This window comes from Heterocephalus glaber, unplaced genomic scaffold (assembly GCF_053883595.1).
Source record: "Heterocephalus glaber isolate CG9 unplaced genomic scaffold, H.glaber_assembly_v1.0 deba00000122, whole genome shotgun sequence".
NCBI classification, from domain to species: Eukaryota; Metazoa; Chordata; class Mammalia; order Rodentia; family Bathyergidae; genus Heterocephalus; species Heterocephalus glaber.
The window spans coordinates 69652501-69668334 of NW_028258138.1; the positions used below are offsets into that span (position 1 = coordinate 69652501).

The following is a 15834-nucleotide window of genomic DNA, read 5'->3' on the forward strand; positions in this document are numbered from 1 at the left end:
AGTTCTCTCAGGTATCTCCACACTGATTTCCATAGTGGTTGTACCAGTCTGCACTCGCACCAACAATGGAGAAGGGTTCCTTTCTCTCCACACCCCCGCCAGTATTTGTTATTGGTTGATTTCTTGATAGCAGCCACTCTTTCTGGGGTGAGGTGGAATCTCAGTGTTGTTTTCATCTGCATCTCTGGAATGACCAGTGATGTTGAACATTTTTTCATATGTTTATTTGCTGCTTTTACTTCTTTGTCTGAGAAATGTCTGTTCATTTCAGATGCCCATTTTTGAATTGGCTCTTTGAATTTGGGGGGGGGGTCTGATTTTTTTCAGTTCTTTATATATTCTAAATAGTAGCCCTTTGTCTGAGTTACAGCTGCTAGATTTTTTTCCCACATTGTAGGTTGCCTGTTATCTCTGTTGGTGGTTTCTCTTGCAGTGCAGAAGCTTTTTAATAAGATGAAATCCCAGTTGTTGATTCTTTTTGCTAGTTCCCATGCTACTGAGGTTTTGTTCATAAAGTCTTTTCCTATGCCAATATCTTCAAGAGTTCTACCTAACTTATCTTCCAGCAAATTTAGTGTTTCTGTCTTAATATTTAGATCTTTAATCCACTTGATCTTAGTTTAGTGCATGGTGATAGATATGGGTCTAGTTTTAATCTCTGACAGGTTGAAATCCAGTTTTTCCAACACCATTTATTAAATAGGTTATCTTTCCTCCAATGAGGGTGGTTGGCTCCTTTGTCAAAGATGAGGTGGCTGAGTATGTCTGGAGTTGTTTCTGGATCTTCTAATCTATTCCACTGATCCTCAGGTCTGTTTCTTTGCCAGTACCATGCTGTTTTTATCACAGTAGCTTTGTAATATAGCCTCAAGTTGGGTATTGTGATACCGCCAGCCATGTCTCTGTTGCTCAGAATTGCTTTTGCTATTCTAGGTCTCTTCTGGTTCCAAATGAATTTTTGGATTGTTTTCTCTAGCTCTGTGAAGTATATTGTTGGAATTTCAATTGGCATTGGATTAAATCTATATAGCAGTTTTGGAAGTATGGCCATTTTCACTATATTTATTCTTTCTACCCAGGAACAAGGGATGTCTTTCCATTTTCTTATATCCTCCTTCATCTCCTTTTTCAGGGTGCTGTAGTTTTCAGTGTAGAGGTCTTTTGCTTCCTTTGTTAGATTGATTCCTAGATATTTCATTTTTTTGGATGCTATTGTAAAAGGAATTGTTTCCCTAATTTCTCTCTCAGTGAGTCTGCTATTTGTGTATAAGAAGGCTATTGTTTTTTGAGTGTTTATCCAACCTTCTTCTTTGGTTTTGTTTTTTTTTTTTTGGTACCGGGGATTGAACTCAGGTCCTCGCGCTTGTGCAGCAGGCAGCAAAACCACAGAGCTAAATCTCTGACTAATCCAAGCTTCTTTGGGAAACTGGAGAAGAAGACAGGAGTGAAAGAATGAAAGAGAAAGCAAAAGAATATCAAAGCAAACCAGAAAAACTAGAGACAGTGTTTACTCACATAAAAAATAAATAAATGAATAAAAAAGATAGTTGGAGAAAGAGAGAGAAAAAAAGACTAACAAAACAAAAACAAGTAAAAATAAAAACTTAAACCAAAAAAAAGACAGAAAAGACCAAAACAAACAGCGAAGTTTTTCTGGTGTCCACAGTTCTGTGGTAGTGTCTAAGTCAGAGCCCAAATCTGTGCTGGGTAACCCAGCCAAGTTAGTGCCAGGTACAGGGCTGATCTTGGCCTCCAGAGGTAGGGGTTGGGTCTAGAGTCTTCAGCCAGCAACTCTCTGGATGTCCCTTGGTGGCCCACCCATATCTCCTTACCTTGTATGGCTTCACATTGCTTGCCCAGTTGCTATGGTGCCCTGAGACATAGACAGCTGAAGGCTGCTCAGAGTCCCATGTTTAGTTGACCCCTCCTGGTCCTTGCACAGCCTGCTCTGTTTCATTCTGCTGGCCACTGGGAGCAGGGGTGAGGGGAAGGTCTTACAGCCCAACTCACTACCTTTGCCGCTGCCTCAGTACCTCACCTTGCTGTCTCTAGAGGTTTCAGTTAGCCACTATGGCATGCAACATTTACTGTCCTGCTCCACTGGCGTGTTTCTCTCTGATGGGGCTCACTCATACTTCATGTGTCCCTGTAGGTTCCATGCTCCACTCACATATGAGCTGGGCACATGAGTCCAATATTGTTGGTCCCCAACTTAGTCAGAGGTTTTTGTTGTTGTTGTTATTCTCTCATAGTCTAAGGAAAAACCCCCCAAAATCTGGCAAACCATCAGGGAGGGAGCAGCTTCCTGGTAACTCACCCCTGTGTGTGTGAAATTTGCTGTCAGGCTGCAATGTTCTCTGTTTGGAGGAATGCAAAAAAGACAGGGAACCACATACCTCAAGTCTATCCTGTGTGGCTTGATTTTGCCATGCTATTGCAGTCTTTTTGGAAACTTCCCAGGATGGGAAGATCCCACAGGAAGCCCTCTGGACTGGTTTGCCTTTTTATAAAATGTTATGAAGAGAAAAATTTGTCTGTTTTAAAAGGAAACACCTGAGGCTTTTGCTTGGGAGGGGCTATGGCCAAGAGGGCCTGTTCAAGCCAGCTTTAGCTGACACTTCTTCCCTGTTGCAAATCCGCCTGAGACTGTAGCTTTCTGGCTTGATTTCTTCCTTGTTTAATTGCAGATAATTAAAAACCCTATGCCTTCCGGGTCTGGTAGTGCACACCTGTAATCCCAGCACTGTGGAGGTTGAGGTAGGAGGATTACCGTGAGTTCTAGGCCATCCTGGGCTACATAGTGAGTTCAAGGCCACCCTGAAATAGTGAGACTCTGTCTCCAAAACAAACAAACAAACAAACAAACAAACAACCCTTTGCCTGATGACCTGAACAGAACAAATGGACATGTTTAGAATTTAATTAGAAAGACTGTGAGAATACAAAAGCAGAGCCATCTCTGTTCTTAGTTTGTGTGTGTGTGTGTGTGTGTGTTTGTTTACTGTTGAAGTAAAGTAAATACAAGAGACAGTTTTCCCAACTGGCTCTATTCTGGTTAAGTAGAGTCATCAAGGGGCTCAAAATACCAGCTGAGCCATCAAGGGGCTCAGAATACAAGTAGAGTCATCAAAGGACTTGAAATGGAAGTTGATCCACTGAGGGGCTCAAGTGGCAAAGGAAACTTTGCTTGGGGGAAGTTCCACTATTACTTCATGGGAGTTAAAGGACCAGGTAAGGCCAACAAGCGGCTTCGTTCTGTTCTCCCTAATGAATTAGTGGGTCCAAATATGGAGACAAAAGCCCCAAGGGGACTTTCTTCTGTGCTTAATGATGCAGGTATCACTTGGACAGAAATATCTGTCTAGTCAGTGTTAGGGGCTCACAAGCAGCAATGCTTTGTGGAACCCTGGGGTCTCCTTCTCCATGGGAAGCCATCTTAAGGAGTCAAGACCTAGTTGTCGCTTTCTCTCTATAGACCCCAAGTGAAGCCAGTGGGAAACCTCTTGAATTTTGCCACTGTGTAGATTTCACCAACTTCACCATTAGGCTGTATTCTTCATGAGTGGGAAAAGTTTGATTTTTACAGTCTAAAACAGAAACAGCTTATCTACTTTGTAATATGGTTTGGATTTAGTATGAACTGGAGGTGGCAAGAGATGAGTATGAGATGGTACTTTAAATTATGTGACTATTCTCCAGTTACAGCATTTCTGCTTAAAGCATATAAGGTGGAATAAAACTGCTCATGTTCAAGTTTTGTGACCCTCTATCAAAGGAAATGCTCAGGAACTGTGGTGTTTAGAGTGGCTTCTGAGGAGGAAAAAGATATTCTGGATGACTCCAATGTGTCTCCCAGGGGGATGTGGATCTTTCTGACCTGTTTGATGGGACTGGGAGGTCTCCTTAACCTTTTAATAATCCCAAGGCCAATAAATCAGGCCCACCCTCTCCAAGTGTCTCAGGAAGTCCATTAGACCCTAGTGCTCCAAGGGAACTCTAGTGTTCCTCAGCTCCTCATCATGCCCCGCAGACAAGCTTAAATCCCACCATGTACACACAGACAGCTTTAAGCCCCAGATGTTCTGCAAAAGCTACTCCAGATGCAACCACAAACATCTAAGGCCCAGTTGCTAGTCATGGCCTTCTCTGTGTTCAACAATCAGGACCCAGAGGAGGGACAAAAGAGAAAGGCTAAGATTATAGCTGTTGCTATTGGCAATGCTCTAAACCCACCCAGGTTGTCTAGGAAAAAACCCACAGAGAAGCAGGGTAAATATTCCTGTTTCAAATGTAAGAAGACTGGACACTGGGTATGAGATTGCACCAAGCCACCCTGCTTCAAATGGAGACGACTAAAATGCCTGACTCGTGGCACTGGATGTTTGATTGTCCCTGCTCCCAGAGAGGGGCTAGGCCAGCTAAAACCCTCATTTACTGAAGAGGCCCATGGAAATCTGCAATGCCTCTGACAACAGACATTTCCATCTCCTTCACAGAACCCTGGGTAATCAAACATTTTGTTTTGACTTCTCTAGAAACCCTCTTTTGGATCTGTAACCATAGTTGGGGTTGAGGGGGCTCCTAATCAGAGCTTCTGTGCATCTGTACTAACAGAAGAAGCTGCAAAGTTAACTTTGGGACAGATTAAAAGTCTTGACTCTCCATCAGGTCAGAGCTATTCTGTAGACAAAAGGTTACTTGTGGTTAACAGGGGAATGGCTCACTAAGTATCAGGCCATGCTCTTAGACACCCCCGAGGTTATTATAAAACCCTCACTACTATTAACCCTGCTTCTTTGATGCCTACAGGCCCAGAAGTAAGCCACCTCAGGGAACCCTGGCCACATTACTTCCAGATAGTATCCCCCCACCACATGGGGAATTTTGACACAATCGAATGGGCCCCCAGAGTTTCCTTTCCCTTTGACCTTCTCATGGTTCTGCCTTGTAGCACTACACACTCAGTGATAAGCCTGGAAGGCTCACAAATCACTGTACTTTGAAGTTATGAGATCTCAGGGAACAAATACTAAATCATTTAATTTTAGCATCAAACTGTTATTTGAAAGCTATAAACAATTTTCAATCTCACTCGACACTTAGAGGCTTAGAGTCACCTAGGGGCATACAAATTCTCTTTTAAGGCTGCTGGGAAAGCAGACAGCAATATAGCTATTTTAAAATGAAGGCTGGGGTGGATGTTTAGTTCAGTGGTAGAGTGGTTGCCTAGTATGCACAAGGCCCTGGGTTTGATCCCAAGCACATGTATGTGTGTGTGTGCACACACACACACAGACACGGAGGGGGGAGAGGAGAGAGCACAAAGATTATATGGTTTGGGGTGTAAGTGACATGAAATGTCCTCTCTCTATAAGAATCTAGACTGTCTTACATGTTAAGTGGCTTTACAGTGTACTGGTCACCAATTTGTCAGAGTCCTATGAGACAGCAGACCCTACATGCAGTTTACAGGAAGTGGGCTGAGTGCTTACAGCCAGGCAGCAGGAACAACAGAAGCATCGAAAGTCAGTTCCCCAAATCTCTTCCCAGGCAGAGAAAGTCTCTTCTGCATGTGTCCCCAAAAGCAGGCTAGGTTTTATACCCTAGAGTCACACAATTCACTAAGCCATTAAAGGTCATCCTGTTTCTGGAAAGGGGAGGACTAGAATAGGACTAGGTTGCCTTAACCAGTTCTGCAATTATTCTTGAGAACTTCGAGGAAAGGAGGAACTCTATTAGCACTAGGCTGGCGTAGAACCATTCTGCGCTATGCTTGTATTATGTAACACATTCTGGGAAGTATGTGTCTGGGTGTCCACATGTGATACAAATAGGACGTGAGGAGTGGAAACTCCAAAATCATGCTCTTCACCTGACACTGAAGAAGAACCTGGCAAAAGATTGTGCCTCCTGAAAATCATAGGATAGGGCCTCAAGCCATTTTGGTTTGGGCACTGCAATTTCATGACCATCCTATCTGATGGTGGCAATCTTAAACAAAAGAATGAGGTCCAAAATATTTTGTTTAGTTTGGAAAGTAAGGTTTAAGAGGGTTTGTGTAATAGGTTAAAAAAATGAGACAATATCTGTAAAAGGATATGAAAGAAAATGGTGACAAAGACTCCCTTCTACAGGATCCAGGAAACTGGTGCTTATGGGGGTATACGTAGAGGTTTACTTTTCACCATACTTTCATACTTTTTGATTTTTAAAAAGGATGTACATGTATAACTCACACTTCAAAAACTTAATGTGGCCATTTTGTAGTCACAAGTTGGTGTGGCCTAGAATTACTCCTAAGATTGGTTTATAGCTGTATTTCCCTACCTGACTCCCCTGAGGGCAGTAATTCACCATTAGTCCCCCAGCCCACATCACTGCCTCACACACAATAAATAAAGGCACATTCACTTGTGCTGAGACTGACCCTAGCTATGACTGAGCAGGATGCAGTGAGACTGAGCAAGGATGCAGGGCTTGCCTGCAAGAACCGGGACAATTTAACAGGAGACTTCGACCAGCAGACTCCTCACTGGCCTGGTCAGAATTTTCTAGAACAGTGGTAGTGAACCTATGGCACGTGCTGCAGTGGCCACAAAGAGCCCTCTCTGCTGGCACTCAAGGCAAATCACCCCAGGATCAGCCAGCAGCCGACCATGGGATATCAGCATACATGGAGGCCATCCACATGCTCAGAAAGGAGTAGTGGCACCAAGCAATGACCTGAGTCACACCCTGCAACTCAATAGCCCGGACCCCTCCGAGCCTTCCCAGGGCTAGTCAGTATGCAGGTTTAATTGCAGTGTTGGCACTTTGCAATAAATAAGTAGGTTTTGGGTGGCAATTTGAGCATTCAGTCTCTAAAAGTTTCATCATCACTGTTCTAGGCATTGTGCTTCAGTCTGTGACTCTTCCTGTTGTCCTCTGTCCTTCCCTCTCTGCTTCAGAGACCAGACTGCACCACAGTCTGTAGGGCATCCCTGCCTTCTTCAGTATCCCTTATTCTTCACAGCTGTTAGCCCAATAAACCTCTTGCACATCTAGTCCCACCCTAATGCATTCTTCTCGAAGGACCTGAACTAATAAACTGTACAGTGCATTGGTTCAGAGCACACGTTCCACTTTGAATCCCACCTCTGCATGACCTTGGGTAGCCCTCTCTGAGCCCTGACTGCTGTGTAAAACACATATATGGATAGTACTCACTGCTCAGAGCTGTTATTCAGCTGGCCCTGCTGCTTCGATCACTGCCCTGAAGCAATGTGCAATGGTTTAGGAAGTGCTGGGTACCCCTTCTTACCCGATCTCATCCCTCCACCTGCTGAGAAATAGCTCCCTGTGGTTTCTGCCACTCCTTTGGGTGAAGAGGTACCCTGGACTGCCCTGGTTCCAGTCTTAGATAGGACCACTCCACCAAAAGGGTCTCCATAGGTCGTTTTAGTTTTCAACAATTTCCTTTATTTGTGAATTCAGGAAGTTGAACATCTCTTCTTGGAGGCTGCATTTTAGTTTTAGCCCCAAGATTCCATGAAAGGTGGTACTCTCCAGAGGCAAATTCCATTTTCTACTCTATCCAGTGTCATGTCTCGTTGGCACTGCTCTCTGCTAGGCCCTGGGGCTTCAAACGTGAAAGGTCTCTGCCCTTGGGTTACTCAGTCTTCCCAGGAAGACAAACATGTCCACAGAAAATTCCAGTACAATGAAGGTTTTGTGACCACCTGGAGATGAAAGACTTCTGCCTTGGTCATTGCTGACATTTTATAATGGGAAATGGGAGAGGTGCATGGAATAGCTTCCTGATCAGGTTTGGCTCAGAGAGGAAGAACAGCATGTTTCAATGTTCCCTGGCTGGGAAAAAAAATAAAAGGAAAGTGTTTATTTTCATTGAGAAGAAGAAACTGAAAACACTGGAGGTTAAGCAAACAGAAAGTTTATTTTTCTCTTTTAGGCTGTGAGGCCAGTTAATGATTAGTGAGTTCCCAGGGGGAATTCGTTGAAAGACTGGGGTGTGTGATCTCTCTGGCCTTAGAGGTCTGCTGCTCACCAGCTTGGAGACCTCCAGCTCAGCGATGCCCTGGAGCTGCTGGGAGAGAAGCTTCTGGCTGTGGGGGCTCCTTCTGTGGCTCAGCACTCGAAGTTCAGGTAGGCAGTGAACTCAGGCCTGGAGTGGAACTTGTTTCAGTTGGTGACTGTGTTTCTTCAACTGTCTATTTATGTAGTACTAACAGTTGGAAGGTCCCCTAAAACTCCTCTGCTTCTCCCAAGGTGAATTTAAAAAAGGGGGGAGAAACCCCCTATTATCATAATGGGAACGATGGTAAACAGGACGCTTACTTTAGGTCACAGAAATTGAACTTCCCTGGCTGTCTGACTCTTTTTTCTAAAACCTGCATTTCAGACCTTTTCATCTTACACAAGCCAGCATGACTAGAAGAAAACAAAATTTGATTAATTTTAAAATATTCATTTTCACCTTATAAATATCCACTGTTCCAAGATATATTTCATTTTAACATTTAAATTTTCCAGAGAAATAACTACCATGTGCTAGAGATTGTTAGATATTCTTCCTCATTTTGCCAACCCAAATCAAGTTCAGATCTGTCATGCCCCTTGGCTGGATTATGAAACTAGTCTCTGCTAGCCACAGATGCCCATTAGAACAACTTCCCTCCAATGCCATTTGCATTATATTTTTCCCCTGGTAAAGAACCTGCCCATGATAACTGCTTGCTTAATATAGCAAATTAGCATGCTCAGACACACACACACACACACACACACACACACACACACACATGCACGCATGCACGCCCATCCTCCTCACCCCACCAGAGGCAACAGCAGCCCCAGAAAGCCCCCTGCCACCCACACTCCAACAGCAGACTGCTTCTGTCTTCTCTATTGATGTTTCTCATCCCTCAGCTTTAGAATGTGCCAGTCCCTCTGCTTGGAGTTGGGTTATTTCTGTTCTTGGCATATTCCAAGGGAGCTTCCTGCCTTCCTTGCAACACTTTATTCCTTGCTCAGCACTCTTTCCTTGCTCTAAAGTCCAGCTCTGTGAGTGTGTTCTCACCCTGCACCCTGGGTAGCTTTTCAAGGTGCTGCTTAGCACCTACCTGTAGCAGACCAGCTGTAGTCGATGTAGGGTAGGAAGGGGAGAGGTCCTGGGCCGGTGATGAGAAAAGAACCTTCACAAGCAATGTTCAGGTTCCCTCTGAGAAGTCTCAGGGTCTGATTTATTTTTATATTTTTAAGCAATAGCTAAGAGGCATTGGGCGGAACATGTTTATATTTTAGGTTGTCTTAGTAATATCTAGTGAGGTAAAAGTTATTTCTTACTAAACAGTATATTTTTTTGAGCTGATTCATTTTAATGAACATCATGAATATATATCTTAAAAATTATAATTGTCCCCTTATTTTTCCATACCTAAGCAGAACAAAATGTAACTTAATCAAAATCTCTATATTAGTGGGGGTACAAGCAAGATTTAATTAATTAAATGTCAAACTTGTGGTCACCAGCTAGCCCTTGAGAAACTGCACAATGGTTAATATAGTTTGCTATTAGCTCTTTACTTTCCTATACCTCTATTTATCTTACCTAAGTGTCATTCGGGTTCATAGTTCATGAGCAGGAAATATTTTTAGCACTGTGAGAAATATTGAATAACTTGCCCCCTTAATGTATTTGTCTGTCTTAACTTTCTCTCCATTTCTCATTTCCCACTATTATTTACATCTAAAGTCTATCCTTCTAATTTCTTTATAAGACCCCTTTAGTAAAAGGAACATCATCAATAAGAGAGGGAGTTATAGTTAGTGGGAAAACAGAGGGAGTTTTAGGAGAGGTTTCTTTAGAAGTAGATGAGGTAATAGAACTAAGAGAAACTGGAATTTGGGACTTTTGAGCCAGATCAGATTTCAATACATCATCGCCAATTTGCCTCATGGAGAGTTTGTTGTTAGTCACAAACACAATGACTCCTGTGACCAGAGTAACAATTTTAAACATTATGGCATGAAAAAAATAAAACATGAGGGTACGATGTGTTCCACCCTTCTTTTCCCCCAGCTGGAACTTTGTCAAGCAACATTGGAGGTCGGATGGGCTTCGCCACCTACCTATCACTAGTCACAAGGTGAGGATCCAGGGCTCTTACCTCTTTCAGCACATTTAGCCCTGTGCTCTGTATACAGCAGTTGGTTAATGAATGCTGCTGCCTTGCTGCTCAAGGGAGTCAAGGTGTTGAACATCTTCCTTCTTACCTGAACTGAACGTATTGTCAATAGTGATAGTTTATTAAGTTAATGTTTTATGTTCTTCTGAAAGTGTTACCTTAGAATTAATGAGTTGGTGAAGAGGCAGAGATAGAGACTTGGTAAAATGAGGTGTGCATGTGTGCGCGGGGCGGGGGGGAGTTGGGGTTGGGGCCAAGATGTAATTGGTTTAAGGCAGACCAACGGAAGTAAGTGAGAAGAGAGAGGATGTTGGAGGCAGAAAGAGCAAGGTAAAGGAAAGGGAGAGAACAGCATGGAGGTTAAGAAGGTGCTGGGTGTCTGCTGGGCAAGAGGATCCCTCACTACAGCAGGCAGCAGCTGGCCCACCGGGCTGCTGGGAAGGTGACCTATGCTTGCATTTCTGGTCCGGTGCCTGTGCCTTTCAGGGCAACCCAGGACACAGACAGTGTTTTGCTTGGATGGTGGAAGTCAAGACAATTGAGCCGGCTCTTTAATCAAATTGACACTGTCAAGAGACCACTACTGGGACACAAGACAAACATGATTTGTATTTTCTTCTGAGGCAGTCAGAGACTTTTTCAAGTTTTTGATAAGACACATGGCTCTTCACTTGAGCCTACAAATGCCCCACAGGCAACTGAAAACTTTGGATATAGGTACATTACTCATTTAGAAAATGTCAATAGAAAAAAGTTAATTAGACCTAGATTTACCCAGCCTATCTCATCTCCTTTTCATCAAGAAGTCAAACAACAAATGCTGGTGAGGCTACAGGGGAAAAGGAACACTTTTACATTGTTGGTGGGAATGTAAACTAGTAAAGCCACTATGGAGATCTGTCTGGAGATCCCTCAAAAAAAAAAAGTAGAATTCTATCCTACCCAGCCATTCCCTTCTAAGTATCTTCCTGCAAAAGTTTGAGACATATTACACTGATATATGCATAATCATATTTATAGCAGCATAATTCACCATAGCTAAATTCTGGATGTGGCCTATATTCCTTCAAATGGATGGATAAAGAAAATGAGGTATTTATACACAATGTATTGAATTAAATGAGGTATTTATATGCTATTCTTCCATAAAGAAGGATAAATTTGAGTCATTTGTAGGAAAATGGATGCTCCTTGGGACAAAAATGTTAAGTGAAGTAAATCAGATACACAAACTTAAATATCACATATAATAAATTAACAAGCAAAATAAAAGATAGATAATAAGAAATAGGGAGATTAATCTTTTAAAAAGAGGAAAGGTACCAAGAGATAGAGGAGTGGGGAGGAGAAAAAAGACTTAATATGTGTTATGTATATGTAGGCGACCTTGGGTACCTGCCCGGCCTTGCTCTGGAACCCAGAGGTGCTACTTTGTTCCTCCCTGATCTGGGGGTAAATGAGGATGAACAATAAAGAAACATGGAGTCAGCTCAAAATGCAGGCAGCCAGGGGGCTCTCACCTCTAGCAGGCAGAGCATCCTGAGCCTTTGGCTCACCTCTCTTTTATTCACCACAAGCAATCAAGGAAACACGAGATTGATCTGCTTTCCAGTATCATTAGCACATTCTCTGGTAAACTACTTAACCTCAGCTGCCTTAACTTCTCCCTAATCTGCAATCACCCCTGAGTGCAGCCTTTCTCCTTGGTGCTCACAGAGGAGGCCAATTAGGGCCTAATTCTCCTCTGGTCCTCGACATGTACCAACTCCCCACAATGAATGTAATCATTATGGACTGCAAACACATACTAATAAAAATTTTACAGACATATAATATGAATTCACTATATATAGTATATTTTCCTTTTGTAATATGTACACATTATATAATTGCGTGCTCCTGCATGTGAAATCCTTCCATATTAACATATAGAGCTACCTAATTCTTTTAAATGATTGTTTATACATTATATTCTGGATCTGAAAGGACTTACATATTTTTTACTTATGTGAGAAAAATTGCCTTGCAGCGGTTATAATTATTAATATTTTGAGCATGGCTATTTATTCACCCTCTGCCAATACTCTTAAAATCAAACACATACATACATTTATTTATTTATTTATTTATTTATTTATTTATTTATTTATTTATTTGGTACTGGGGATTAACTTGGGACCTTGTGCTTGCGAGGCAGGAGGTGGAACCACTGAGCTAAAAATCCCTGGCCCAAAATCAAACGTTTTTAGTACGCTCAATCTGATAGGAAAAATAGTATTACCTTGTTGCTTAATTCTTATTATGATTAAGGTTTAACGTCTTTTTATGCATCTATTGGCCATTTTCAATTGCTTTCAATTAATTGCCAGCTTATGACCTTCAGTTCTTTATTTACTAGGTATGTTCCCCTTCTGATTTAGGGCTCTATAAAAATTAGTCTTTTGGCATATGAAGTACAAATGCTTCTCACCTGCTCTTTCCCCCATACACTTCCTTGTTTTCTGAACCATCCAGTTTTTGTGTGATTCTAGTTTCAAGTCCTCAATGAGTCCGGGCCAAGCTGGTCCTCTACTTACCTTTCCAGAAACTGGGCCTGGGTGGTTCTGGCCCAAAGACCTGTTCACAGCAGACACGGCATACAGTAGGCTCTTGCTCTGCAGGTAGGTAGGCCTCTTGGATGAGGATGGGAGATTTTCCTTTTCAATTTGTTTAAATCCTTGAGCCTCTTCAGATTCCAGAGTTCACTGTCACTTGCCCTCCTTTGTTCAGAAAACCTCACTCTGGCTTGCACAATCTCACCCAGGCCCTTGGTTTCCGCAGTACAGGCCTTGACCTCCATGTGCTGCCCTGGCCCCGACACCCTTGGAACCCCCAGATCTGCCATGGCCTTCTCTCCCCATTCCCTCCAGCAGCCTGCTATCTAGACTGTCCATGCCTCCCCCTAGGGAATCTTCCCATCACCAGGCTCTTGATCCTTCACTCACAATCTGGCCCAGCTCCACGTGAAGGCAGTGGCCACACCTGCTGGTTTGGTGACATTCCCAGCTGGAGCATGGCCTCAGTGAGGGCAGGACTACAACTTCATTCTTACATTATTTCCCCCATAGCACTAGCTGAACACATGCCAAAGTCTCCAGCATTTTGATTAAATCCACCCACACTGAGAATAGGTTGGTAGTGAGCATCAGAGGAAACACATCCTCAAATCACAACTGAACACAATTTCCTACTCTTTGAAGAGCCTCTCATGGCTCTTTAGAGGGCATTGGCTGGTATAATCATAAAGCAACTTGGTGACCTGCAAAACTTCATTAACCGGAATTGAAGGAGGCTGGAACAAAGGCAGAAAATACTGTATATGTAGAGGAAGGTGCAGGGAATCCAGATGGAAATACCTTCCATTTCCTTGTGTGTCTGTCCCATGAATTCCTTGCAAGAAAGGAGGCAGACTGCCACCACCAGCCCTTCCGTGACTGCTATGCTTGTCACCTGCCACAACTTTCTCCCAGGCGCCCTTTGCCAAGGCCCAGAACCCTGTTTTCCCAAGAGGAAAACTGAAATGAGTAATACAGTGCTATCCAGGCGTGTCCCCTGAGCCTCTGAGGAACTTTATTGACGAAGAGCACGGCTGGTGAGTGTACGTGCAGCTCCCAGGATGAGAAGCACAGGCTCTCTCCCACTGAACAATTGACTAGTAGGTCCTCTGGTCCTTAAAACTCTCCATGTATGAGGACCCCTGGCCAGCCTGAAGGGAAAATTCTAGCTCTCGGAGCCTAACACCTCATATGGGTTTAACCACTATCCCAGGGAGAAAGACTCCCAGGCCCAGGAAATATGTTGTCCACTGCTTGGAACAGATTCTTTTTCCTTACCACCTTCAATTTCTTCTGAGATAAGAGAATCCTAGAAGAGGTTCTGAGGTCTTTCCTTCCTTTGGCCACTTCCCCTTTCTCTGAAGAGTCTCGTGTTCTAAGTTGTATTTCTGTTGATTGACATAGTCTTCAAGTTCCAGGGCTTTTGAACTTGTAAGACTGAATTCTGTTCTCTTTTGCTAATTTCTAGATATTTTCCACTATAAAACAAAGACAAAAGGAATATGTAAATATACCTAATTTATGCCTTTTTTTTTTCTGGAAAGAATTGCCCCAAAAATGTGGTTGATTGATTTCTGGAAATGGAATTGCTGGGTCCATTGGCCTCTCCAGCTTTACTGGTTGTAGCCAAATTCTCTCCTCAGTGGCTCATCCATTTTATGTCCCCACCAGAAATGAATGTGATCCCATTTCTTCTCACACTAACATTCAGTGTTATCAGATTATTTCATTACTTCCAATTTTTGCCTAGTCTAGATTTGTTTATCTTGCTCATTACCTTGAGGATAATTTTTGATTGGAGAATTCATACTTCTAATTTTTTTTCTTATTTATTTTATTAGTACATGTTTGCAGTACACAATGATTATATTCATCGTGGGGAGTTGGTACAAATGCATGACACATCTTAATTCTTTTTATGTTTCTTTCCACTCTCTATCCCATACTTTTTTTTCAGGTATGGGAAGTTCTTAATAATTACCTTTTAAAATATGGCTTTTCTCACATTCTATTTCTTTAGAGAGAACCTTCTAGAAAGTGTGGGAGCCTCTCCACCTATTATCTGTACTTTGTAATGCCACTTTCACATTTTAAAGTTTTCTTTTACTTTTGTGCTAAATATTATAGTATTGATTCTTTTTTATTTCTATGAATTTTTAATTTCCAAGTAGAAATTCTTTTAAAATAAGTGTTATTAATGGGATTTTAAGTATGCTGGTAACATAAAAAGATAAAAAAAGATAAAGCATAGACATCATGAAATAAAAACAGGCATAAGCCAAGCATAATGGTGCACACCTGTAATACAAGACACTCTGGAGGCTGAGGCAGGAGGATTGCAAGTTGGAAGCCAGCCTGAGAAACTCAGTAAAACTCTGCCTCAAAATAAAACAAAAAGAGCTGGGGATGTAGCTCAGTGTTACAGTGCTTGCCTAGCACATACAAACCCCTGGCTTTAATCTCCAGTACTGGAGGGCCGGGGATTTAGCTCAGTGGTTTCGCTGCCTGCTGCTCAAGTGCAAGGACCCAAGTTCGATCCCCGGTACCAAAAAAAACCCCAAAAACTCCAGTACTGGAAAACAAAACAAACAGGCATAATGATAGAATAATAAAAAAAATGCATATAGAAAAAAGCAAATTAGAAAATTGGAGCTGAGGACAAAAACAAAAACGAAACAAGCAAAAAAAGTCATTGTGGCCAAGCAGAGTTTAATCCAAGGAATGAAAGGGTTTTAAAAACATTAGTAAATGTATATAATTCACATATGAACAAACTAGAGATGAAAAATCATATACTCATCTCAATAGTTGCAAAAAAGAACACAACAACAACAACAACAAAAACCACCTGAGAAAGGATATCTACTAAAAGCTAGAATCTCTCAGTCTCTCTCTCTCTCTCATCTTCTCTCTCTTGTATTGAGTATGTTAAACCTAGGGCCATTGCACTGAGCTACCTCACCAGCCCTTTTATTTAATTTATTTTGAGACAGGGTTTTGCTAAGTCATTAAATTGGGCTTGAGCTTGGGCTCTTCCTGTTTTAGCTTCCCTGAGT

The 15834-nt window shown here is 42.3% G+C and overlaps 1 protein-coding gene across 4 annotated transcripts in view; it reads left to right on the forward strand.

Moving 5' to 3' along the window:
- The first annotated feature begins 7964 nt into the window (after positions 1 to 7964).
- Positions 7965 to 15834, forward strand: part of Pla1a (phospholipase A1 member A) — a 38256-nt gene continuing 30386 nt past the window's right edge. The window contains exons 1-2 of one of the 4 annotated variants that reach the window (XM_087208993.1): positions 7973 to 8142; positions 10079 to 10144. In XM_087208993.1, the coding sequence (XP_087065119.1) occupies positions 8070 to 8142; positions 10079 to 10144 (139 nt within the window). In that variant the 5' untranslated portion in view covers positions 7973 to 8069. Of the gene's footprint in view, positions 8143 to 10078; positions 10146 to 15834 lie in introns of all 4 variants that reach the window. The other 3 variants (XM_087208984.1, XM_087209001.1, XM_021263128.2) reach the window with 3 other exon arrangements.